This window comes from Tursiops truncatus, chromosome 16, assembly GCF_011762595.2.
Source record: "Tursiops truncatus isolate mTurTru1 chromosome 16, mTurTru1.mat.Y, whole genome shotgun sequence".
NCBI classification, from domain to species: Eukaryota; Metazoa; Chordata; class Mammalia; order Artiodactyla; family Delphinidae; genus Tursiops; species Tursiops truncatus.
Window position 1 is genome coordinate 72,064,032 of NC_047049.1, and position 24,786 is coordinate 72,088,817.

General features: G+C 38.8%; 1 protein-coding gene across 5 annotated transcripts in view; it reads right to left on the reverse strand.

Annotated features, from left to right (window-relative positions):
* The window catches only part of BICC1 (BicC family RNA binding protein 1), a 301,538-nt gene that overhangs the window by 30,028 nt on the left and 246,724 nt on the right, over nt 1–24,786 (reverse strand). For all 5 annotated transcript variants that reach the window (XM_033841938.2, XM_033841937.2, XM_033841936.2 and 2 more), the window contains 11 exons: nt 20,631–20,710; nt 18,722–18,880; nt 17,408–17,461; nt 16,770–16,964; nt 16,291–16,542; nt 13,804–13,935; nt 10,995–11,181; nt 8,988–9,149; nt 8,191–8,387; nt 7,920–8,052; nt 7,221–7,377 (listed from right to left, as the gene is read on the reverse strand). In XM_033841938.2, the coding sequence (XP_033697829.1) occupies nt 7,221–7,377; nt 7,920–8,052; nt 8,191–8,387; nt 8,988–9,149; nt 10,995–11,181; nt 13,804–13,935; nt 16,291–16,542; nt 16,770–16,964; nt 17,408–17,461; nt 18,722–18,880; nt 20,631–20,710 (1,708 nt within the window). The remainder of the gene's footprint in view (nt 1–7,220; nt 7,378–7,919; nt 8,053–8,190; nt 8,388–8,987; nt 9,150–10,994; nt 11,182–13,803; nt 13,936–16,290; nt 16,543–16,769; nt 16,965–17,407; nt 17,462–18,721; nt 18,881–20,630; nt 20,711–24,786) is intronic.

Here is a 24,786-nt window from a genome sequence, read left to right on the forward strand (position 1 = left end):
CTACTTCACCCCACACTCTGTCTCCAAGATTCGCTTCAGCACTGGTGCACAGAGGCTGACTTTTCAGCATCAATAGACACCCTCATATCTACCCTCAAAGGAGGGCCCCTGAATGAGCTCCTCCCAGAATTGAAGAGATTCTGAGGGATTTTCTTATAAACTGCTACATTATTCCCTTAAACAGCTAAGGGAAACTAAATTAAAATTCATGAAAAACCTTGCCAAATTCTGGTAGATACTAGAGCTACACCTCTATTTTAAACCTCACTTGGAGCCTATAGGTGGGATCCTGGGAAAACTGGCAGAAGCCCACGAAGGGAGAAAATTCTTACCAGAGTCAGCTCTCCTGGGTCTCTGTCTGTAGTACCCAATAAAGAGAGGAAAATAAAATATTTTTGGCACCCTCTTCTGGAATACCTCTTAAGTCTAAAGGGTTGTTCAATACTGCCAGAAATATTTACTGCTTGTCCACACCGAAAACTGACAAGATAGTTAAAATATTTTTTTTTAAGTAGCTCTGCAGTCAATAGTTGGTCAAAAATTGGAAGCTGATATTCAGAGGCTGATGGGAATTTTTTTTACGTCTCCTCCCTTAAACTAAAATTAAACTATGCACTCAGAGGGGAAGAAAAACCCTCTAAAGGCTCTGTGAAAGGATTTACTAAAACATTCCAAAGGCAAACAGCTCTAAATCCAGAACACAGAAATCTTGTGGTTCCCACCTTAGTTAGAAATCTTCTCCCTGATATTTCAAAAAAAAAAAAGCAGATTAAGGATAATGTAGTTGGATGGGTGGCTCAAACTATAATGTCATTTAGGCTGCAACCCAATTCTTTGAGGAATTGAGAGCAACTGTCCTTATCTTACAAATCTTTGCAAAACTAGAAACTAGCTGTAGAGGCAGTTCAAAGTCCACCTATTCTTTTTACCAATCCTAAAACCTCCCCTATTCAGAAGGCTTATAAGTATTGTAGAAATTCTGGCCTTATAGGAAGAAACCAAAGTCCTTGGAGGAAGTTGCATTCTTTCCCTGTACCTTTGAGATGTAAATGTTCTACAAACTTTAGGGAGGTAATTCTTTTTTTTCTTTCTTTTTTTTTTTTTAGAGAGGTAATTCTTATCAGAAGATGAACAAAAGAGAAAAGGTCATTTGAAACTTAGGTGGACAAAAAAATTTTTAAGTGTCTTCCCCACAAATACAGTAAAAAGCTTCAGCCGTCTGAGCAGGTAAACTTAACTTATTCCATCTACCAGAAAACAACTTAAATCCAACTTTTTTTTTTTTATAACGAGTGAAATTTTGTATTACTGTACCTGATTCACAGCAGTAATTAAAAAATGGAACCCAAAAGGTCTCTGTTTATGACTGTCAGTTTATGTGTGTCTATGTATGTGTTGCAGATATATTGAATTTTCCACCTCCGGATGGTATTGCCAAAATTAATTTGTAAAAGAGCTCTATGTAAGTGGCTTTAAAAAATTAAGTACTTATATAAATTAAGTAAATTGAATCCAGTAGTCCCCCTTTATCTGTGGATTCACTTTCCATGGTTTCAGTTACCCACAGTCAACCTCAGTCTGAAAATATTAAATGAAAAATGCCAGAAATAAATAAGTCATACGTTTTAAATTGTTTGCTGTTCTGAGTAGTGTGATGAAATTTCTTGCCACCCCACTCCACCCCATCGTGGAATTCCCCAACCATCAACATCATCATAGCTCAATGATCCAGGATCAGATCCTCCATCTGATATATCATCAGAAGGTCAACAGCAGCCTACCACTACATCACGATGCCTACATCACTCACCTCACTTCAGTTCATCACATAGGCATTTTAATCATCTCACATCATCACAAGAAGAGGAAGGGTGAGTACAGTACAATAAGACATTTAGAGAGAGAGGGAAAGTGAGAGAGAGATACCACATTATTATAATATATTGTTATAATTGTTCATTAGTTATTGTTGTTAATCTCTAATTAAATTTTATCATAGGTATATATGTATAGGAAAAACCATAGTATACACAGGAATTCAGGACTATCCATGGTTTCAGGCATCACTGAGAGTCTTGGAACTTATCCCCAACAGAAAAAAGGGGATTACTACAGATGTTAAGTGGGATAAAAGTTTTTCAGTAAATTTTTTTTTTTTTTTTTTCCCCGTGGTACGCGGGCCTCTCACTGTTGTGGCCTCTCCTGTTGCAGAGCACAGGCTCCGGACGCGCAGGCTCAGCGGCCATGGCTCACAAGCCCAGGCGCTCTGTGGCATGTGGGATCTTCCCAGACCGGGGCACGAACCCGTGTCCCCTGCATCGTCAGGCGGACGCCCAACCACTGTGCCACCAGGGAAGCCCTTTCAGTAAACTTTTAAAATAGTTTCTCTAAAATCTTTTTGGTAACCTAAACCAAGGTTTTGCTAAATTAAAGTAAATGATGGATTGTCATTGAATATCCAGATCATTTCCAAGTAAGATAAAATACTAAAACATTAATTACTGAACACAGGTTTACCACTTTGGGCCTTTTTATTTTTTTACAGAGAAACTAAAGATATTTGGATACATTAATAAACGTGTTTTGTGCCACACTGAGAAATTTACTATGGAAAAGCATATGTTTCTAGACATTGTAAAAAATATTAATTTGTCAGGTCACACAATTGTTTACTTCTTTTCACTAAAAAGGTTGTTTAGGGTTAAAAATTAAATATATATTATATAAATATGTTTATAATATATATATGTATATATATATAATTAAAGTTACTAGAAATAATAAGGAAACATTTCCATATTCAAGGAAAGTAGGATGTGTGTTTTCAGTAAAAGAAGGTATGAGGAATGGAGAGGAATTTTTGTTGATGAAAATAAAACTAATTTTGTCCTGAAGTGAGACTGGTTACTGCAGAATGGGAAAGAAGAAAACATAAGACCAAACTGTAGAAGTTTTGTGGGAAAGGAATCTTGGGAAAGGAATTTTATGTGTGGTCAAGCAGGCTAAAATTAGAATGAATTTAAGTGGGAAAAAAATGAGTTTTAATATCAAAAGTACATCAGTGCAAAATCAGAATTGATTTTCTCTCTGTTAAAAGAATAAGTGATTTTGAATTACTGGTCTGCTCTTAGCAAGAGATTGTAAAAGGTTGTTATTTACCTTTAAGTAATCTGCCTAGAAAGCAAGTATTTTGTGCTTTACCAAAATAATTTCCTGTAACAACTATTTAACTTTCTATATTTGCCTGTGTGGTCTTCAATTGTCACTTTGGTTAAATGGATAAGTAAATGTTGTTTCACAGTGACCTATGATCCTATTTGACCAAGTGTTTTTAAACCTTTTGATATTTTTGACAAACTTCCCCCAAATCAAATCCCAAATGAAATCTTTCTGACCTCAAACTAACTTTGGGATTTTCCAGAGGGCTCCTGGGACACATCTCAAAAGATTTGTTCCCTCTTCTTATAAAAGGAGAGATTTTAAACTAATTAGGCTTCTTTGATGTGTTAAATTACATGGGAAGTATTGTCAAATAAAAGTAATACTAAGCCCTCTCTATTTTGTATTTGTATAGGTATATAAGTGTTCCAGAGCTGTGTGAAATTCCTAGAGATGTGATATGTCCAGGTATAATGTTATCAGTCATAATTAATATTAACGTAAACTGGTGTATATCACAGAAATAACTACATTTCTTTATCAAATGAAATCTCATCAGATCTTGAACAATGGGCATTTTTAAGTCTTTGTCATTTACAGAGACTTACTGTCTTAGATGCTTCTGCAGAAGTGTTCTTACAAAAGTGTTTCATCTTCAAGGAGATTCATGGGAAGGATTTTAACAAGTGCATGTTTCTGATAACATAAAGGTCATAAAACTGAAGTGGATTCAAGCAGAACAAATATCAATTATTGTACATGGGACTAAATGAACTGAGGAGAATGATTATAATTTTTTAATTATTTTTTTTTGTTTGAAAAATTGCTAGATCCTTAATGTTTTGTTTTTCCAGATTTAAGGAAACCTTTTTTCCTAAGTTATCGATGACTTACAGCAATTTGGTAAAGTATACCTTTGTAAACAAAGACGAAACATTTACTTTTCTCCCTACCTGATCCCTCCAGAAACTCTTTGGAAACTCTTCTGTATTCTTTGCACAGCAATACAGTTAGTTATTTGCAAAGGTCAATAAGAACCTGTTCTCCTTGTAACAGAACACATTGGAAACACTGGCTATATTACCAAAGCTTTGACTGAAATGTCATATTTGAGAGAGACGTACACAGACTCAGATATGATCTGACAGCTTTAAGGAACTAAGGTTAACTTAATAAAGCCAATAAAGCCCCTTGAAAAAGATTGGCCTGGTACTCTGATTACAGGGTTCCTGGCAGCCTTACCCAGTGAGAAAGGAAGGTCATTTCCTGGCAGGCCCAGGAACTTCAGGTCATTTTGGGGACCTTATGAAGAGAGGAATTCACCCAAACTATAGGTATTGTGGGTAAAATCTGATGGCGAGTCCTTGGCTTGGCTTTCTGGCCTCAGAGGCTTTTAAGAGTTCAATCTGAGATTCCTTATGAAAAAAGTTCCTGCAAAGCAGTTTTAAAAAGTACTCATACAATACAATCACTATTCTTGCTGCACTTATGTAAATAAGCCAATTTTAAAGCAAACAAATTAGTTTAACTGCAATTATCTTTTGTTTTAAAAAAATGGAAGTAACTGTAGAGAGAAAAACGTTTGTACTTTTGTCGATATTAGATTCTAGTGCTATTAATTTTGAGGTTTTGTTATATTCCTGTAAACTGGACTGGATCCTGAATTCTTCTAGTTCCCTTCAAATAACTAGCCACAATTCTCCAAACTTATGTTTCCAATTTTCTCCCACCCTTCTGATTTGGAATCACTAAGAACAAAGACGGTCCTTGAGTCTCCTTGGAAGGGACTATACCAGAGCCTCTTCACTACTTAAGATGGCAGCCAAACTTCAGAGACCTAGGTACACATCTCACAGCTGAAGAAGTCCCCACCTGACATCTGGTCCTGTACAACCAGCTGGAGACCTCAAAATCAAACTGACTAGTTGGAGAAGTAGCTGACACTGAGGCAGACTGCTTCCTCCTGACACCCCAGATCAAGACTTCACATTTTAATTAAATATGAAACCTTTTTCTTCTCTTTTTCTTTCCTTTACTCTGTCTAGCATTGATCCAGAAAGATAATACAGTCATCTGAATCTCTCAGGCCATTGCTAAGGGAGGTGACCTCTGTAATTTAGAACTTTTTATTTCAGGTTAGGAGATTTACTTCCCAAATGCACTGAAAACTTAAATGACTCATGGCTTGAATGGGCAAATGCAACAATCCCTGCAAGTGAATCCATGAACAGCACCACTTTAGTGGGAGTGGTTTGTGCCCCAACAGTATTTATCTTTGTCTGTGGTGGTTATCGTTCTCCTCGGGCATATGGGTGCCTAGATGGCTGGCGCATAACAGGGCAATGCCTCTTGAGTTATCTAACTGTGTCCCTAACTATTTACAAACAAACTGAGACACTTCATTGGACGACTCCCCTGAATTTATATTGCAGAGTTAGAAAAGTCCAGGAGGCTTTCATGGTTCAGGATTCACATTCCACAGCAGGGCCCTACTCCCAGGGTTAAGAGTAAATGTAAATGAAACTATAATCAGGAATCTCTCCTTAACTCTTGAAAATACTGCAAAATCTAACAAGACAGTAGCTGCCCAACAGAATTCCTTAGATTCTCTGGCCAAAGTTGTTCCTTTTTTTTTTTTTTTTTTGCACGGGCCTCTCACTGTTGTGGCCCCTCCCGTTGCGGGGCACAGGCTCCGGACGCACCGCACAGGCTCCGGACGCACAGGCTCAGCGGCCATGGCTCACGGGCCCAGCCGCTCCGCGGCATGTGGGATCTTCCCGGACTGGGGCACGAACCCGTGTCCCCTGCATCGGCAGGCAGACTCTCAACCACTGCGCCGCCAGGGAAGCCCCCAAATTTGTTCTTGATAATAGAATAGCCTTTGATTATCTTTTAGCTGAACAAGGGAGTGTCTGTGCTGTGGCCAACACTACATGCTGAACCTGGATTAACATTCTGGGCAAGTGGAAACTCAGTTAACTAAAATCACTGAGCAAGCCACTTGGCTTAAAAAAAGGACTCCTTCCGCAGGGTCTTTCTTTGACTTATTTGATTTTGATTGGTTTGGGTCTGGGGGACTATGGCTCCGAACTGCCCTCCAAACATTGGAAATGATTCTACTTATAACAGTCATAGTAGTCTCCCTGGTGCACTGTATTCTCTCAAAAGCTTTAAATGTATGTTTGCAGCCACTAACCACTGAGCAAATGACCTCCCTAAAACTGGAATGCCAGAAAAGAAAGGAAGAAAATGACTGACTAAAACAACTGTGAGCCTCAAGTCATGACCTGTGAATACCACAGAGATTCAATAGCAAAAAAAAGAATCATGACCTGTGAACACCACACAGAGGATCAGTAAAAGCTATAGGAACTAAACTATAGAGAGGTAGCTGAGAGTGGTGCTAATGCCTTAAATTTTGATCACATCTCTCACTTGGGCTGAAAGTCTGATCGAAAGGAGAGAATTGTGAAAAAAGGGACAACAGGCCCAAAATGGAGTCACTTGTACTAAGCCCCGTATCCGCAAACCAAGACCTGATACCTAACCTAACTGCAGTTTCAGCCTCTCCTAGGAATGTAATCTTAACCAGTCCTGTCTGGAATTTCCTAGCCAACACTAGTGAGGTAACCCACCTGATCGACCCCTGCCTTCTCCCAAAGGAAGGTGACCTTGCCTGAAATAATCCTTTCTTTATGACTTCCTTGTCCCGCACCCTTTCTGCCTTTAAAAACCTCTTCTTTCTGCAGCTCTTTGGAGCTCCTTTCTATTTGCTAAATGGGATGCTGCCAATTCATGAATTGTTGAATAAAGTCAATTTGATCTTTACATTTACTCAGTTGAATTTTGTTTTATAACAAGGGTGGAAGTTATCAGATACTATTCTTAATAAAATTTTTAAAAGTAAAAAGAGAAGGTAATCATAAAGAGAAATGAAAAACCCATGGATAATGTCAAATGCACTTGAACCAAAGAGCGCTAACTATTGAGTTTAACACAAATCCAGCCCGTTATACACTTTCTTTCAAAGGATCAAGGGATTTTAAAATTAAAATACATACTGTAAGTGTGAGTTTTTTGTGCCCTGCAATAGTTCTACTGTCTGCCTCTTGGCACAGGAAACTTTGGAGGGACCCATCATCTGTTTCAAGTCACCAGCATTTCCAGAATGGGAAGGACTTCGGGGCATGCCTACTTCAACAAAAGCATCATTACAACCTGCAGAAGAAGAGAGAAAAAACCAAAAATCCAGACATCATCTTACTATCAACAGTCACCTGCAATGGAAACAAATCAGAATCCAATTCTATGGAGACAAAAGCATAACAGCTTTCAGCTACAGAGAAGATGCCTTAAATTCAGGCTACCTCAAAAACTCATGATGAAATTGGAAGACCCTCATGTTTCTTTAAAGATTGTTAAGGATGAAGGTATTATCAAAAGAAATACTCTACTTGGGAAAAAATTACACACACACACACACACACACACACACTTAGTAAGTTAATGCTTTCCTGCTGCACAATTACATTCACTTTAATTTAGGAAGGGCCAATGTAATGGGAAAGTTGTTCTTTCTATGGCAAAGTGCTCTTTCACCATGTTCTTTGGAATTTCATTCAAGATACTGTCTCTTTGCAGTCTTGAGGGAGGGTGAATCATGACTAGTTAGCAAAACCCACTCCAAATCACTGCACAGACTTTCTACAATCCCCTTTATCCAATCAACAGAGCAGGCTCAAGTTCAGAAGGACAGATACCTTCTGCAGGGTTTGATTTGGGAGATGCCTGCTCAGATGCAGTTGTTTGTCTGGATGGATCACCATGATTCGCACTCAGCACTTTTTCTCCAAGCGATGAAGTGGATATTGCACCATATTTTATATTCGGAGACTGAAATAATAATAGAAAACAACACAGAGATATGGTCACAATTCTAAAATTCATCTCAGGTGAAAGCTTAAACGCGTTACCAGTGGCTTATCTCTTACAAACAGCATAGATCACATGATTCTTGCCGAAGGGCATTACCTGTGTGTGTCCATTTAATGAAGCAGAGATTTTTTTGCTTTCTGTCTGCATACTGTTGATATGGACATCAACAGGAGTCAAGCCAGGAGGGGGAGATGGAGCTGTGTGCCCGTAGGTGGGCACTCCAGACAACAAAATATTGGTTAATGTGGCTTGGGCAGTAGATGGAATCATAAGGTGTGGTATAGCAGAAAAACCTAAAACAGCATTTCATGAAGACAGACATTAGACAGGAATAAACTCAGAATCAACAAGCATTATTTTATTATTTTCAGTAACAACAAAAAAAGTCATTTTTGTTGCTGCAAACTGAGAATTCAATTTTGATACCTCTCTGTTAACAGGTTTAACACATTACTATAAAAACATAGAAGAAGTATTAAAATGGAACAACATTTTAGAGAGTATTTAGTCCAAGCTCTTCACCGTACAAATGAGGAAACTAGCTAGATTTAGCATGTGCATATGACTACCAAGCAAACTTGTCAAACTAGAACATGCATTTCCTAATTACCAGGTCAGTGACCCTCGTGCACTTTTGCCACTGCTCCCTGCACATCATGCCCTTTTTCCTGATCTGCTTGTCACGTTTAAAGATTACATATTACTTTTATGAAAATCTCACTGCTTTATTATGCTTCGTTTTAGCTGATTTACACTTTGGAGAATTTGTCTGGCTGCAGTATTCTTTGAACCATAGTTCTGCCCTACGGAAACGGAACCACTAGTAAATTTTACTGAAAAATTGATTAATACCTAAGAATACACACCTTTGATTGTACTTAAATAATACTGACCTGTGGCACTTGAAGTACTAGCAAGTGGAGGTGCCCACAATGTGGGGCTAGGGGTACCAGAACTCGGACTTTGCAAAGGACTGACTGAGCTATTAAGAGCATTCAAAAGTGAGTTCGGGGTTGTCGAAGTATTGAGAGATAAGGCAGTGGGTCCCAAAAGACCTGTAATGAATGAATGTAAAGTCAATACACATAAACTCAAGATCTAAAAATACAGATGGCATCAATACTGCCATTTGGAATGCACATCCATGTAGTCTGATATTTTCCAAATATAAGATATGAGTGACAGATTACCTTCTTTCACATATTCACATGAAATATTGCATGATACAACTCCAACACAGGACCCCACTTGCCTACAAACAGAAATGGAAGACAGATATGCCCAGACCAGGACAGTAGTCAGGGGCCTAGAGCACCAATCAGTTGCTTCATAATCACTTCAACTAGCCAGGATGAACAAAACTGTGCTCACATGGAGACCCATTTTGTATTTCTCTGCCTAATTCACTTGTCACCTGCTTCCAAACAAACTCTTTTTAAACCACTTGCAATTAGCAGTGACTAGGGGACATTTTCCTGCAACAGAATATCTCCCTTCGGGTCCATTTGCAGAGGCTGGCCCACCCGGAACAGTTTTCATACCGTGTATGACTGTCCATACATGACGTCTTTGGGTCCATCTCAATGCGTATGAAGACTTTTCTCAGAAAAAAGAATTGTTTTTCCGCTTTTTGCTTGTTTTAAGGATTTAATCTTTGATTTAGTAATGAAATTTCCCTTCGGGCATTTCAAATATGTTCTAAAGTGAAATGTGAGTTTGTATAAATAAGTTCCCAGGAATACTTAAAGCATTAAGTATTAGAGGCTAGAGATAGCCATGAAAACATCTTAAAATTAAATCACTATGATCTTTGCTCACTTTTTTTCTCTCTAGTGCAGGAAGAACTCAGTTCCTGCTAAGTTGCCTGATTGGCATTTCCTGACTCACATGCGTTGCTGTGTTATTACAGCTCTGTTCAGAAATCTCCAGTGGAAGGGACAACTTTGGGAGATTAGGGGCCAAGGGGGAAAATCTGTCTTTACTTGTAATGGTGTCTGGGCAGGGATACTTGGAATCTTAATCATATTATAACCATATTACATTTTTAAAAAGCAAGAATAGCTATTAAAAATTTGAAAGACTGCTGAGAGTATTTTTTTCTGTCTCAACACTGAACTTGGTAGAATGATCTGCGAGGGTTATTGCATTAACTTTTTATATAATGGCTACTGAAAAATGTGCAAAAAGTAGTGAACCTAGAATAACTGTAACACAGCAATGAACTTCCTCCTACAAGATGGGAATCCGTAAATGAGGCAATACATATCACACCATGCCTATTCAGTGGCTCACCCTGCTTTCTTAAAGAACTAAAGCACCAAGATGATGTTGTTCTTTCATCTTTCTCTTCTTCACCTTAGATATAAATGCAGGTTGGTTTGTTTCCCATGGTGGCCGCAGGCTAGATCTCCTTTGTGTTTGGGCAAGGCAGGCCTAACCACTAGGACTGAGGGTTCTGCTTCCTTTCTCCTCCCCCCTCCCCACCCCTCATGCAGGTCTGCAATTACTTTTTGAAAAGCAAACTGGATAATCTTTATCTCTAGGGACTACTGGCAATATTGCAAATGCAAGAGAGAACAAACACATAAATTATAGTCAGCCGGCTCACTTCACTCTCAATGGCATTCTTAATTTAGAAGAACAAACACAGCCACCGAAAATACAACAGCCAGACCTTGATTACTTATGCCAAAATAAAAAGAATCTGGGAGACAGAAATCTATAGAGTCTAACAAAAAAATCAAAATGGATTGATTCGAGTTTTGTTGCTTTTCACCTGATCGTAGGGCCTGAAGAGGAAAAAACAGCCTTTAAAATGTAGCCCCAAACAGTAGAAAGAAAGGAAACTGGATAAGCAATCCCCCAGAGGCTGAGAAGGGCTATAATAATAAATTTTATACCTAGTCCAGTGAGTCCGAGGCCTGCGGAAGCTAAGATATCCAGGCTGGGACATGCCAGGCCGGCAGGGCATGATGCTGGGGATGGACTGGTTGCTATGGTAACCCCACTGCTTTCAAGTCCAAGGAGACATTTCCTTGCTTCATACATATTTAACGCATTTCGCTCAACACTTTTCACAATCACAGACTATGAAAACACATAATGAGAAAGAAAAAAGTGACATGCAAGTAGTCTACAATGAATTGGGGAGGGGGCTGAGAAATGAATATGGTAATAAGAATTCCACTCAGGGAGTGGATGAATGATGCTTTAACATCAACTGCAAATTCTAACCACGTATTTCCTAAGTTTACTCCTTTTGGTAAAACCATAAAATGTTAGCTACCATTTATTGGGTGTGTCCTGTGTCCCGGGCACTGTGATGGAAGCCGCACATATATTCTAATTCCTGCAGAACCTCATGGGGTGGAATTATTATTCATGTTCAGTGAGGACAAGGGCCTTACCCAAGGTCACAGCACAGCTGTGGAGGAGCAGCTAGAGGACTGGAACTTGGGTCCTTCTGTCTCTACAGCCCATTCTCATTTATATCCTCTTGTCTCTACATTAAAGCTTTCCCCCCTTTATCTCACCTTTACAAAACAAATTAAACATGTCACCATATACAGACTGCATAATAACAGTCACTTACATCTGACATTTACAGTCTACTAGTTAACTAATGGACCTTGAGGTACCACTCTTCCTCATTGATGACATACTTGTGGCAAAGCTTATAGTAAAATAAATTTCCAAACAATAAATCTTCTTTTTTTCTTCAATGGACTCATCTGGAAAATTGGAAATGTGAACCCAAGGGGGAAAGCCTCCAGTGGACAATAAAGAAAATGTGTGGCTGAGACAGCAGTTAAAGCAGTAGTCAGCCTTGGGGCCTGTGAGGCATAATTAAACAGCCCTGGATGCTGCAAGGCTTCAGAGTTCTCACTTAAAATCTCTTTTCCCCTGACCTCTGCTCACTTCTTGCTGAACTTCAGAAATCTTCCTGTGCCTGTCCATCTTTACATGCAAAGTCTCTTCTGACTGTATCTTTTCCTTCTGGTACGTACAGTGACTCTAGTCAACTCAAATTAGTAAAGTACAAAGCTTCCCAATACATAAAATTAATGTTCTATTCTCTAACTTTAAGCTCAATATATCAAGTTCATTTAGAATCAATCCTATCTTCTCCTTTAAAGTTTTCTTTTGAAGAAGGCATGATTCTTTTTCTTACGTTGGACACTAAATACCACATTATTTACATACAGACATAATTGTATATAGTAATACATGTTATACATGTACCATATGCATACATGCATATATGATAAAATTCAGTTTAGAAATTTTAAAAATGGAAGGCACAACTGTTTGGTGTTTTACCTGCTATAATTAAAAATATACATAAATGTTATCATTTAGTACATGTTATTATGCAACTTGCTTTTTTTTTTTTTTTTTTTAATTTTTGGCTGCGTTGGGTCTTTGTTGCTGTGCACGGGCTTTCTCTAGTTGCAGCGAGCGGGGGGTTACTCTTCGTTGCAGTGCGCGGGCTTCTCACTGCGGTGGCTTCTCTTGTTGCGGAGCATGGGCTCTAGGTGTGCAGGCTTCAGTAGTTGTGCCTCGTGGGCTCTAGAGCGCAGGCTCAGTAGTTGTGGCATACAGGCTTAGCTGCTCCACGGCATGTGGGATCTTCCCAGACCAGGGCTCAAACCTGTGTCCCCTGCACTGGCAGGCAGACTCTTAACCACTGCGCCACCAGGGAAGCCCACAACTTGCTTTTTTTATTCAACACCATTCTTGTCCTTTGGCTTCTGATACAAAGGTTTCTTTGGCATGTATAAGTAGAAGTGCATCACTGAGGGTAGGGTATCCGTGTTTTCAGTGTGAGCAGATGATCACAAGTTGCTTTTCAAAGTGGCTGTATCAACTTACATGCTTTAATGTAGGAACACTCCTCTTTCCTCAAACTCTCACTAGCACTTAATAACGCCAGAATTATCCCATTAAACTTTGCAACATCTTAGAGGAGAAGTTCCAAGAAGGTTGAACTGGAGATACTTCATTATTTAAAGTATATATGACAGGGCTTCCCTGGTGGCGCAGTGGTTGAGAGTCCGCCTGCCGATGCAGGGGACACGGGTTCGTGCCCCGGTCCGGGAAGATCCCACATGCCGCGGAGCGGCTGGGCCCGTGAGCTGTGGCCGCTGAGCCTGCGCGTCCGGAGCCTGTACTCCGCAACGGGAGAGGCCACAACAGTGAGAGGCCGCGTAACGCAAAAAAAAACTCCCAAACAAACAATAAAGTATATATGACAGACAATGGCACCTATTCTTTAAATCTCCAGGGCTAGCACAGTGGCTCACAATTAGTAAGTAAACTAAGTATTTTTTTAATTGCCTTGGATGTGTACACATACACATATGCACATAACACAACATTTATTTAGCCTTACCAACTCTCCGGCAAGTTAGTAACGTTTAAAGTTACCAGATTGCAAATTAATAAGAAAATGTTTTCTCTTTCCTTCCCATATATGTCATTAAAATGATGGTTACAAATGGACTCCAAAAACCAACATATATATTAAAAAAAAAGATCAATAATGAATGCTGTTACAAATTTACATAAAATAACTAAATATAATATATAACAATGTATATTATATAGAATATTTAGTTCCATGTATATGCAAATACACATTTATATGAAAATAACAGTATACAGAACGTGAGGTGCATGGTTCTCTTTGGGCCCAGACTCTGAACCAACCTTGCTCGGCTGTTTTGGCTTTGGTTTAATACTGATGAAGACGTCGAGCTGCTCCATCAACTGAGCAATGAACTGTGGGTCAACTTCAATTTCTTCCTTCATATCAAACATTAGCACAAGAGGAAGACAACCCTAGGAAATGTCACAGCGGACAGGGTGAGAGGTAAAAAAGTTACCCATTTAAACATCCAATAATTTCACATGCCTACAGATAATACAATCTTTTATAGATTTAAAGAGTAAACCAAAGTATTCAGCTAAATTATATACCTTCACATAGCTTAGAAGGCTGGTGTGCAAATAATGTTGAGGGGTAGAAGCTCTTTTTTGGATGACAAAAACATGTGTCTTACGTTTATTTTTGGCCCTGAATTCTTTATCTACTCTCCACCTTGGAAAATTCCTCCATTCTCTGACTTCAGTTTTGTTAGTGACACCAGAAACTAGATTCTCAGCCACATCAAGGATACTAATCTTGTGCCCTGGCTCAAAAACTTACAGTGGAGGCTTTTTATTGTCTCCTGAATGAAATCTAAACATGTATCAGCCTTTAAAAATCTCCACATTTCAGCTCGGCTTTGCTGGTGCAATCACAGGTTTATGTGTACATGTCTGCCCCTTCCTCCAGGCTAGACCAGCCTCTTGACTATCTTTTAAACAGGTTCTGACATTGGTATCTTAACTCATCAAAAGGCTTCTTTGCCAACCCAATTCCTACTTCTCTTCTGACACAGCTCAAACCTTACCTCCTTCCTGGAGTAAAATGCTACTATCACCCCTTCTTTTCACTGTCTCACTCTTTAGCATGGCAGAGTTTAGCACTTTTTTTCTCTGATGTTGTCTTCCTGGCCCCTAATCTACTTAGTATAGGAACCAGATCCCATACATTTTTACGATGTACAGATTGATGGATTTGTACATAACTGTCAGAAGAAATTACCATCAAACATACTAGAATTAAAATGAAATCACCAAGTTCCATTTCTCGTCTGGATAAGTGATGTTTATAAGCACACTGCTATAAAAAAATGGTGATGGTATTTATTTATTTATTTTATTTTATTTATTTATTTTTTTGCGGTACGCGGGCTTCTCACTGTTGTGGCCTCTCCCGTTGCGGAGCACAGGCTCCGGACGCGCTGGCTCAGCGGCCATGGCTCACGGGCCCAGCCGCTCCGCGGCACCGTGGGATCTTCCCGGACCGGGGCACGAACCCGTGTCCCCTGCATCGACAGGTGGACTCTCAACCACTGCGCCATCAGGGAAGCCCGGTGATGGTATTTAAAATGTAAGTTAAAGCCATTTAATTTATCTCTCCCTCATGTCTTTCAGTATTGTTTAATAATATGTCTCACTGCACACCTGTATTTTTGGCAGGTGTAATCAAAGTATGAATATGAATTCATAACTGTGCTGATGGCTTGAAAAGTTTACTAACTCAAAATAATATCTAAAGAACTTGAAAAGCACAGAAAAGAAAATATGAAGAGTAATCATAATAATCTTTGAATACAAATATGCTCTCTAACTAGCCATATATTAAAAGTAGCCTAAGTAAGCCTGGCTTTTAAGAAAATTAAAAATTAATTCTTAAAATTATATATTATAATCCTTAATGATTATAACAAGTTCTCATCTGTCAGAGGAATGGAATCAACAATACAAATCTGGATCTTCTGAAAGTTTCTCAAGAACAGATTCTGCAAGTTAATAACAGCAAATGTCACACCTGAAGCTTATGGATTCAAATGTCACTAAAGGTCTAGCCTGAACAGGAGAATATAATGGTGTTTTTAATAAGAATACTTGTGAGTCCACAGTATTTCAGTCCATTTTGTTACTATACACCAATCTACACACTGGGTTTTTAAATGAATATAGGAAGGATAGAAATATTGAAAATTATAAACTGGAAGCAGTAGTAAGTTATATAACTGTTATTTTTCTTCAATGCATGACACTCAAATTCATGGCTTAAACAGCATTTTTAAAATTTTATCAGAGATTTATGAAATGCTCAAATGTTTCATGCTACCAAAATTTACATCTTTGAGGGTAAAATTTTCAGTGTGTTAATTTTTAACTTTTCTGTTTAAACAGAAGACTTCTTTGGCAAATGCAAACTAATACTACACATTAAATAAAAATAACCGTCTTCAAACTAATATTACACATCAAATAAAAATAAGCACCTTCCACAAAATACAGCCAGTTATTTCAATGTAACCTCTTCTGTTGCTTAGTGTAAGTTAAAAAAATACTAAAAGGAAATTACTCACCTATCTATTGAAATTAAGTCTATGAGGCACTATGTACCTTATTCTTTTATTTCCTTTTACCAAGTAAGTTGCTTATTTGACCAGGATTTCAAAGTGCTTCCATAAATACCACATTGGTACAGTACGGGCAGCAACAAACACTGTACCCAAAGAGGTAAAAAAAAAAAAAAAAAAAAAAAAATCGTACCATTAACTTCAGTAAACCTACCATGAGATATTGCCTTGCAAGACAGACAGACTCAATGGTGCCCTGGAGGTAGACGGTGGATTTCTTTTGTGGATTACTGGGATCGGGAAAGTGGATCTGAGCACCCGTTCTCTGCATGATATGTTTGATGTTGCTTCCATTCCGACCCATCATAAAGAGATGATGCTGAGCTGCGATATCTAGTTGCGTGCTCACGGGGATAGCTGACGCCAAGCTCCCGGCGAGATGTTCCAATAGCATGGCAGTTCCTTCCTAGAAGAAAAGGGTGGGAAAGAAGTAGGCCTATACAGTAACTGTCCACGTTGCAGGGAAAGATTCTACTGCACTTCTGACAGCTATGGAAAAACTCAACACAGCCTAAGAACCAGAATGTACTACGAGAAAAAATTCTGGAAAACAAATTACTTTTAAAATCCTTTAAGAATAAAACTTGCGTGATTTGTACACCTACAATGTTTGGAATTACCTAAACCACTTACCTTCACAGCACTTGTGTTATTCTGAGACCCTCGTACTATCACAGTAGCACCATACATTCGGGACCGCTGTTTAAATGACACTGAAATGTTGTACGTCTGTGATATGTGCTGAATAGAGGGGGAATTAGGATCGGGCACTGGTTGAAGAATTCCAGCAATCGGCAGCTCAAACATCAGCACCAAAGGAAGCAGCTCCTAAAATGGAATTACAGAACGCAGGGCAGATAGTTAAGTCATTGTACATTTAGAGATGTGTGTAGTTCATTCATTCTTTTCTGAAGATGGAATTTTAAAACATAATGCTTTTATTACAGCCACAAGCTTGGGTAGACTATATAAAGTTTTTTAAATGAAAGGAGCCTTTTGTGAAACCTGAGAGTTTGTAACTTAAGCTGCCTGTGGCATTTTTCCTCAGGCGTCTTTTTGATCATTTCAAAATCATCAGAGAAATCAAGCCAGATAAAATCCAGAACGTCTCTAAGAAACACCTCTGATACATTAATACAATTTCTGTCACTATTTCCTACATGTTGAACATATGATTTGGTTATAAATTGATAAATTATGGTATTTTTGTTGCCTTATAATGCAGACATCGCTGACACTGATTTACAGTACTAAAGGTAATAAACAGTTACCCGAATTCTAACTCGGGCCGATTCTACTCCTGCCGGTTGTCCTGCTATAGATACCTGCAAAAAAAGAAAACACAGGGTTAGATTTATTGTACTTGAACCCACATCTGCTTTCCCAGTTATCTATACCCTCACTACTCAAAGTGTCGTCCAGGATAAAACAGCATCGCCTATCTGGGAGTTTGTTAAAGATGAGGGATCTCAGGCACCAACCCAGAGCTACTTAATCAGAATTTGGATTTTAACAAGCTCTGGTGATGTGTGTCAACTGAACAACGTCACCTCCTGGACTTAGCTAAAACCTCCCAGCCCCCACGAGCCCATCCTGCCCTCTTCACAATTTCTCGTGTTCACTGCGTTTTCTCCCTTTTTATAAAAACTCTCTGAATACGAGATGTGCAATGATAGTGCCACACTAAGTTCTCAAAATAATGAACTCCTTCACGCTAGTTGGCAAAAAAAACTGCTGCTCCAACAGCCCTCTCCTGGGATCTCCTAGGCTTTCCTATGATCCATCAACTAAAGAATTACTCTTGGCGTTAGGGCAAGGGGGTGGGGCTCCAGGACAGGGCTCTCTCATGGGCCGTGCCCATGCCGTATCAGCCATCAAATATTTTGATTACTGCTCTTGCTTTTTACCATGGCTTCCTATCTAGTTCTTTATGTATGTGTCCCACTGTCACCATTAGTCCCCACAGAGAAAAAACTATATCGTATTCATCTTTGTGGCCAACACAGTTTCTATATTGTGATTAGAGGAGAGAAAACTTCCAAATAACACAAAGAACACCATCTGTTCTTCAAGTACTGACAGCGTTTTCATGTAGACAGGTGAGTTCCATTTGTTTCCAAACACAAGAACGAGAAAAAAATGTGTATAAAACAGAGCCATAATTCAGTCAATGTGAGGAAGTCAGACACTCATGCATTGCCTCTCAGAAGGTGCTCCAGTGTAGCCTGGAGGACCACCTGTGCGATGCTGCAGACAGAATCCCAGCTATCAATAGGTGCCTGGACTAGGTCCTTTCCTAACTCACATGCCTTCCGAGCCTTTCATAGGGACTTTGTTTTATGTTGCCATGATACCCTTCCCTGTCTTCTACAAACCATTTAGAGATCAAACATTTATGGCCCATCTACAACTCATCTCTTTAAAAAGGAAGAGCACCTTCAGTCTCCTTGGAGAGGGACATACGATCCCTACTAAATGCCATCTTCACGATTACTCTTTTGCTCTCATCTCCCAAAAAAGTTATGCATACAGAAAATCCAAGCTTTAATTTGTCCCATAAAAGTTCATGTGAAAAGACAAAGCACCTGGTTGCTTTTTTCTGCTTGATTATTCCTGTTGGAATCTGGAAAGTGGATGTGGCATCCTGTTTCTTCCATCACCTTCTTAATATTGTTGCCACCTTTGCCGATTACATGAGAATGTTCTGTATGTGAAACATCCATCTTCAAGGTGACCCGATTGCTCTACGTGGAAATAATGTATTATTTCTTGATGCATGAAAATGGAAGGAACAACTCCTAAAAACCACTTTTCCCCCAAAGGAATAGGACTAACTAAAAGTGACCCAGTGGAAAATCTTACATTTCTTAATAAGATCATCTTAATCTATAAATTTTTCAATTTCTATCTATTTTTTCTTGGCTAATAAAAAAGAAATTTCCATTTAAAGACAGATTTGTCAGAAAAAATAGAAAGATATACTTTTTACCAAGATAATTTTTGGGACAGTAGTATTTAAGTAAAATTAGGTATAATTATAAAAAAATTACTCATTTTTCCTTTAATAGATATTATTCATGAAACAGAATTCAAATAACTAAAAACAGATGAAAACAATTACAAGAGTGAATACATGTATGTTAGTAGAAACGTTGAACAATGATAGAAAACTAGAAATAACAATAAAATTCAAAATGGAATAAAAAAGTATTTACAAACATTTCACAACTTCTCTATCACCGTATGTCAAATTTTACAAAGTAGATAAATTATTCTTGCCGGTAGGAGTAAGAGTGAGGAAGATACCACAATGTATGCATCTCTAGCAGTAAAAAGGCTTAAGAAAACCAATACGGAGTGTAAGATTTGTTAGTTACATTAAAGCAAAATGTAAAATTCTAAAACATAATGAATAATTACAGTCAGACTGGAATCCATGTATTTAATTTGGGAAAATGCAGTGCTATAAAATTATAAAGACTGAGATGAAATGTTTTCTCATTTATAAAATTGATATTGAAATTCTTCAGTCCTTACAAAGTAAAATTAAAAAGTCAAATACGACAAGATGTTAAAAATATCAGTAGGTTTACATTTTCTGAATTCTTAAATTTTAGACTTATATCCATTAAATACTTTGGATTTTAAACTTAGTTCTTCTTTTAGTTTATCCTCTAAAAAGAGAAAAAAAGATATCCTTTTTTGGATGTCCTAAAATATTTAATAATTATAAGGTGAATATTTCTTAAAAATTAAACAAACAACAACAAAAAGGAACAGGAAAGGAAATAAAGAGGAAGAGATCAGAAACCACTTCAGTGAAATACCAGGTGGCAAAACACAGTGGTTAAGAGCCAGACAGCCTGGATTTGAATCCCACCTCCCCACTTTTCAGCTATTGGATCCTGTGCAAATTCCCTAACATCTCTGTGCTGATAGTTATAAGGATTAAACCAATTAATATTTGTAAAGGGTGTAGCTAAGTGCCTGGCATATCGTAAGTGATTTTGACGTGTTTATTAAAATAAATTCTCACAAACGAGTATAAATTTTTACATATTTTAATTTCTCTATTGTCTCTCTCTACATATACTTGTAGAGAGACAGAATGTACAAGACAAATTGTGAAACTTCATGCCATCACACACACAGAGCTACACAGAAGATTACTCTGGTTTTCTACTGATATCATAAAGGTAAATATGCTAATTCTTGCAATCTTTATTACTTGTCCTATACTAATCTGGGTCAATATTTTTTAATATATATCTATATGGGGGTGGAGAGAGAATATTATTCAATTACCCAGCATGAGAGAACCTATTCAAATTTTAAACAGAACTTTAATCCACTGTAGAATCACACGTGCTTATTTCAAAACCCACCATTACTTTCTCCTGGTTTTTCTTCTCCAAATGGTTCTTTCACAACAGCATGAAGTAGCCCTTGCAGAGACAAGGTTCTGACATCTGAGTGTCCTTAACATTCACTTACTTTTGTGTCTAAGACAGACATGATCATTTCCTTGGCTTCCTTAACATCTTCTTTCTTTCCAGAAACCTTAATATGAGGATCTATAAGAAATCAAAAACAAAGGACTCATATGAAACTCCCAGGCTCTGTTTTAAAACTGCTGTTACACTATAAGAGAAGAGATTACATAATAAATTTAATATTTGATTCATTCTAGGTGTGTCGTCACTGTAATAAAAACAGGAATATGGAAAATACCCAAACCGTGCATTTATCGATGCTTTTTTTCCTTCTGAACACTGGCTGACCTATTTAAATTTAATTGCAAAATATCATATAATTATTATTATTATTATTATTTTTGCAGTACGCGGGCCTCTCACCGTTGTGGCCTCTCCCGTTGCGGAGCACAGGCTCCGGACGCACAGGCTCAGCGGCCATGGCTCACAGGCCCAGCCGCTCCGCGGCATGTGGGATCTTCCCGGACCGGGGCACGAACCCTTGTCCCCTGCATCGGCAGGCAGACTCTCAACCACTGCGCCACCAGGGAAGCCCCATATAATTATTTTTAAACGAGTAAAGAATCTATAAATTCAGTTTATTAATTCATCTCTTGCTACATTCCAGGCCCTGTTCTAAGGCTTGAAATGCATGGACTCATTTACTCTACACCACAGTTTTGTGAGGTTGTTCACAGAGGAAACTAAGGCACAGAGCAGTTTAGTAACTTGCCCCAGAAAACCATTCAGGGCTTGTTTACTGTAATCCAATGTCTTCCAACTCTGGATTCATACTTTAAACCATGTGATAATTTAGAAGATATTCTTACCAATCAAGGTTAATAGAAAAAAAACCTTAATCTTCATTCAGGAATATTGAATATTTATTCAGAATTAGTACTACCTGACTAAATGTATGCTATGTCTATTGCTTATTAGTGCCAGGGAATGTTGCACAGGAAAGCATTCATTCATTCAGCAAATATTTTCTGAACCTCTACTATGTACCAGGCACTATTCCAGGGGCTGGGGGATATGTTAGTGACAAAAAAAGACCCTTGTCTGCATGAAGCTTACAGTCTTGTGCAGGGAGGCAAAAATCAATCAAATAAATAAATGACCTAGTATATTAGAAGGTAAATATTATGACAAAAAGGAAAAGGAGAACAAGATGAAGGATCGAGAAGACCAGCTGTGGACGGGGCAGGGGCATCAGGCCACACTGAGAAAGGAAGGCTTAAAGGGCGGGAGGCAGCTGGCCAAGCTCTGATCTTCCAGGAGTAGGAGACATCAGAGCCAACGCCTGCGTGGGGACGTTCCTCTTGGGTTCTCTCTTGAATCAGGTTTTCAAGTCTCCCCAACTATCTGAGTGTTTTATTACCCCACAGGTCAGCCTGACAGAGACCAAGACCATCCTGGGGGGTAAGCTGAACGTTCTATGCGATTAGCTTTAGGGAGAAAGCTGAGTAACAGAGAATGCATCATCATCTCCACCACCATCGTTAATAACGCCAAGCTTACTGACTGCTTACGACATACTGCCTTCTCTGCTGAGTACACTTCATAGACTCAAGTCAACGACAGAGTCAGCCAGTGTTTGCTGAGCAGCTTTCACAATTAGCAAGCAGTTCTGCCTGAGTCCTTCTAAACCAGGACAAACTAGGATAAGAAAGTAAACTGACCTGGTGTAGATTTTATCGAACTACACGTGCATCCTCATATTGTGGTTTAACCTACCCATCTCTACCTCACAGTCATCAAGGCCATGACCCATAACGTGTGATTGGAAGATAGAGGGAGGGAGAGAGACAGAGAAAGGGATGAAGGATGGGAAGAGGGAGGAAACCATTTTCTAAAGCTCCCCGTTCTTAGGACAGGATGGGGCAATCCTCGTCAACAAGAGTGCACGTGGAGCCTCAGAGTTCGGGAACGTCTGGCCTCCTGGGGAGGCCTGCCAGCAGCAGGGCCTAATCGGAGACGGTGCCCTCACCTCCGGCCCCCGGCCTCTCCCCAGACTGTGTCTCCTGGTGGCTGCTCCTGGCTCAGGCACTTTTCCTTAGTCTGTTCTTTAATCCCTCTTCTGACAGTTGCCCTGTCAAAGGGATGTTGTGAAGATCAAAGACCTTAATGCTGGTTAAAACTTTCTGAAGTGTTTAAGCATCAGGTATTACGAGGCGAGGGGCTAAATAAACGTAGGGCAAAATGGCTGTCCAACCACCACAAGCTGGGAGAGCCTCCGCGCTATTGCTGCATGATGTGGCGTCCGCTCGCTCCTTCAGGCGTCCTAACAGGGACCGCCTTTTCTGTGCAAGACTCTCGCCAACCTTAGCATACTTAAGTAACCAAACATTCTCTTTAATAATTCTTATTATATCCATTATGGCTCCTAGAGGCAATATTTACATAAAGAGCTGTCTACATTCAAAATTTTGGTCTCAACTCTCTTGAACTTTGGTTTGAATTACTGTAGGCTCTGACATTAATGTCTACCAGAAATGCTCACTGCTGCAGTGGGAGATTAGAGCTTGGTGCTGCTGTAGTCCAGACTCACATGTCTGCTCATCAGACTCACTTGTAGCACTTACTAAAATATAGGTTCCTGGGTCTCCAGGACCTGGCAATCAGCATTTTGTTGTTTTCCCAAGTGATTCCTAAATCAAGAATAGGACACAGCAGATCAAGCCACATAAAACGTGTAACTGTAATCTCTTACGTATCAGCCAAGTATATATAACATAAAATGCTTCTATAGGAAAAAAATGTATTTTCTCACAAAATAAATTAACACTATGTATTGAGTGGTATGATAATCTGAAAACCTATTACTTTACAGACTGGATAATCACATTAAAATTCCTATGCATCTGTAGAGAGCCAGGAAACCTCAGATCCAATTTAAGAAGGAATTTGATTTTCCACCATCTCTGCATCAAAGGAACAATAAACAAAATAAAAAGCAAAAGACTCAATTAAAATAGATGTATACATTTTATTTCAAGGTGAAACAGCACCATCTAGTGGCCAGAAATATAAACTATCGATGGACACGAGAGAGAGAGACAGTAGTCACCAACAGCATCAAACTGTCTCCAGGACCCAAATCAGCACTCATTTGGAAAATGGTGCTTTAAATAATCAAGTCTCGTAAGTACAGAACAAAACATGACAAAATTCCGGTTTAGACTGCTGAAGTAGCCTGTAGTATTGTAGTTTTCATTCCCTCTTTGCTCTTGCTTAAAAGGTATCTACAGGATGTGAGTGGGCTCTTCTTCCAGGTTGAACTTAATGCGCTCATCTCAAATCCTGAAATACTGTTCTCTGCTTTCAATAAGTGCTACAGTTTACCCTTCAAGCTTGTCCATGTAGCACCACAAGGGACTAAGGTTTCATTCAGACCCATTCTGGAAATACTTGATGGAGAGATGAAAAATCAAAGTATGAACTATATTAATAAACATAAAAACAAGGAAAAGAACTGTTAGAAGATGGTGGAGAAACAGGAAATAAGTAGGCAGTCTCCTCCTCCCCAAAACTAATTGCTTTGAAGGACAACTCTGATTTGGGCATGAAAGTTTTAAGACATTGCTCTAAAAATAATATTGACTGCTGTTGAATCAACCCTCAAGCTCTCTGAACACAGGAATTGTCTTTACTGGTTTTGTAACTTCCACAGTTCAAAATAAGTAGTAGATACTCAGTAAACTGTTGCGGACTAGATTGACGGCGCCCCTATTTTTGGAGATGGCAAAATACAGAGGGAGGAGCCCCAAATCTGTGGAAAGAGCTAAACCTCACAACCAAGGTGACCGTACGTCCTGCACTTCCCAAAATATTCCCAATAGATTTAATTTCAAATATTCTGATTTCAGTACCTCTATAAAAATACAGAGAACTGTCAGATATTCATCCAGATTTTGGGTTTTTAGATTCCTGTCCCATCAACCTGCTCTCATCTCTCTGGTGTCATCCTATGAAGACCAGACAGTGATCCAACCTTCAATAAGTAATATGAAGCCGTACGGACATGGGTATGATATGGGTATTTTATATGTGTACCCTGCAAAAGAGCTAAACCTTTGGGCGAAAAGAGGTTTTTTTACGACTCCATGTGGAAATTCATAAGGACTTGGTAAGGCAACAAATGTTTTCATAAGAACATGCTAAAAACCGTATTGTCA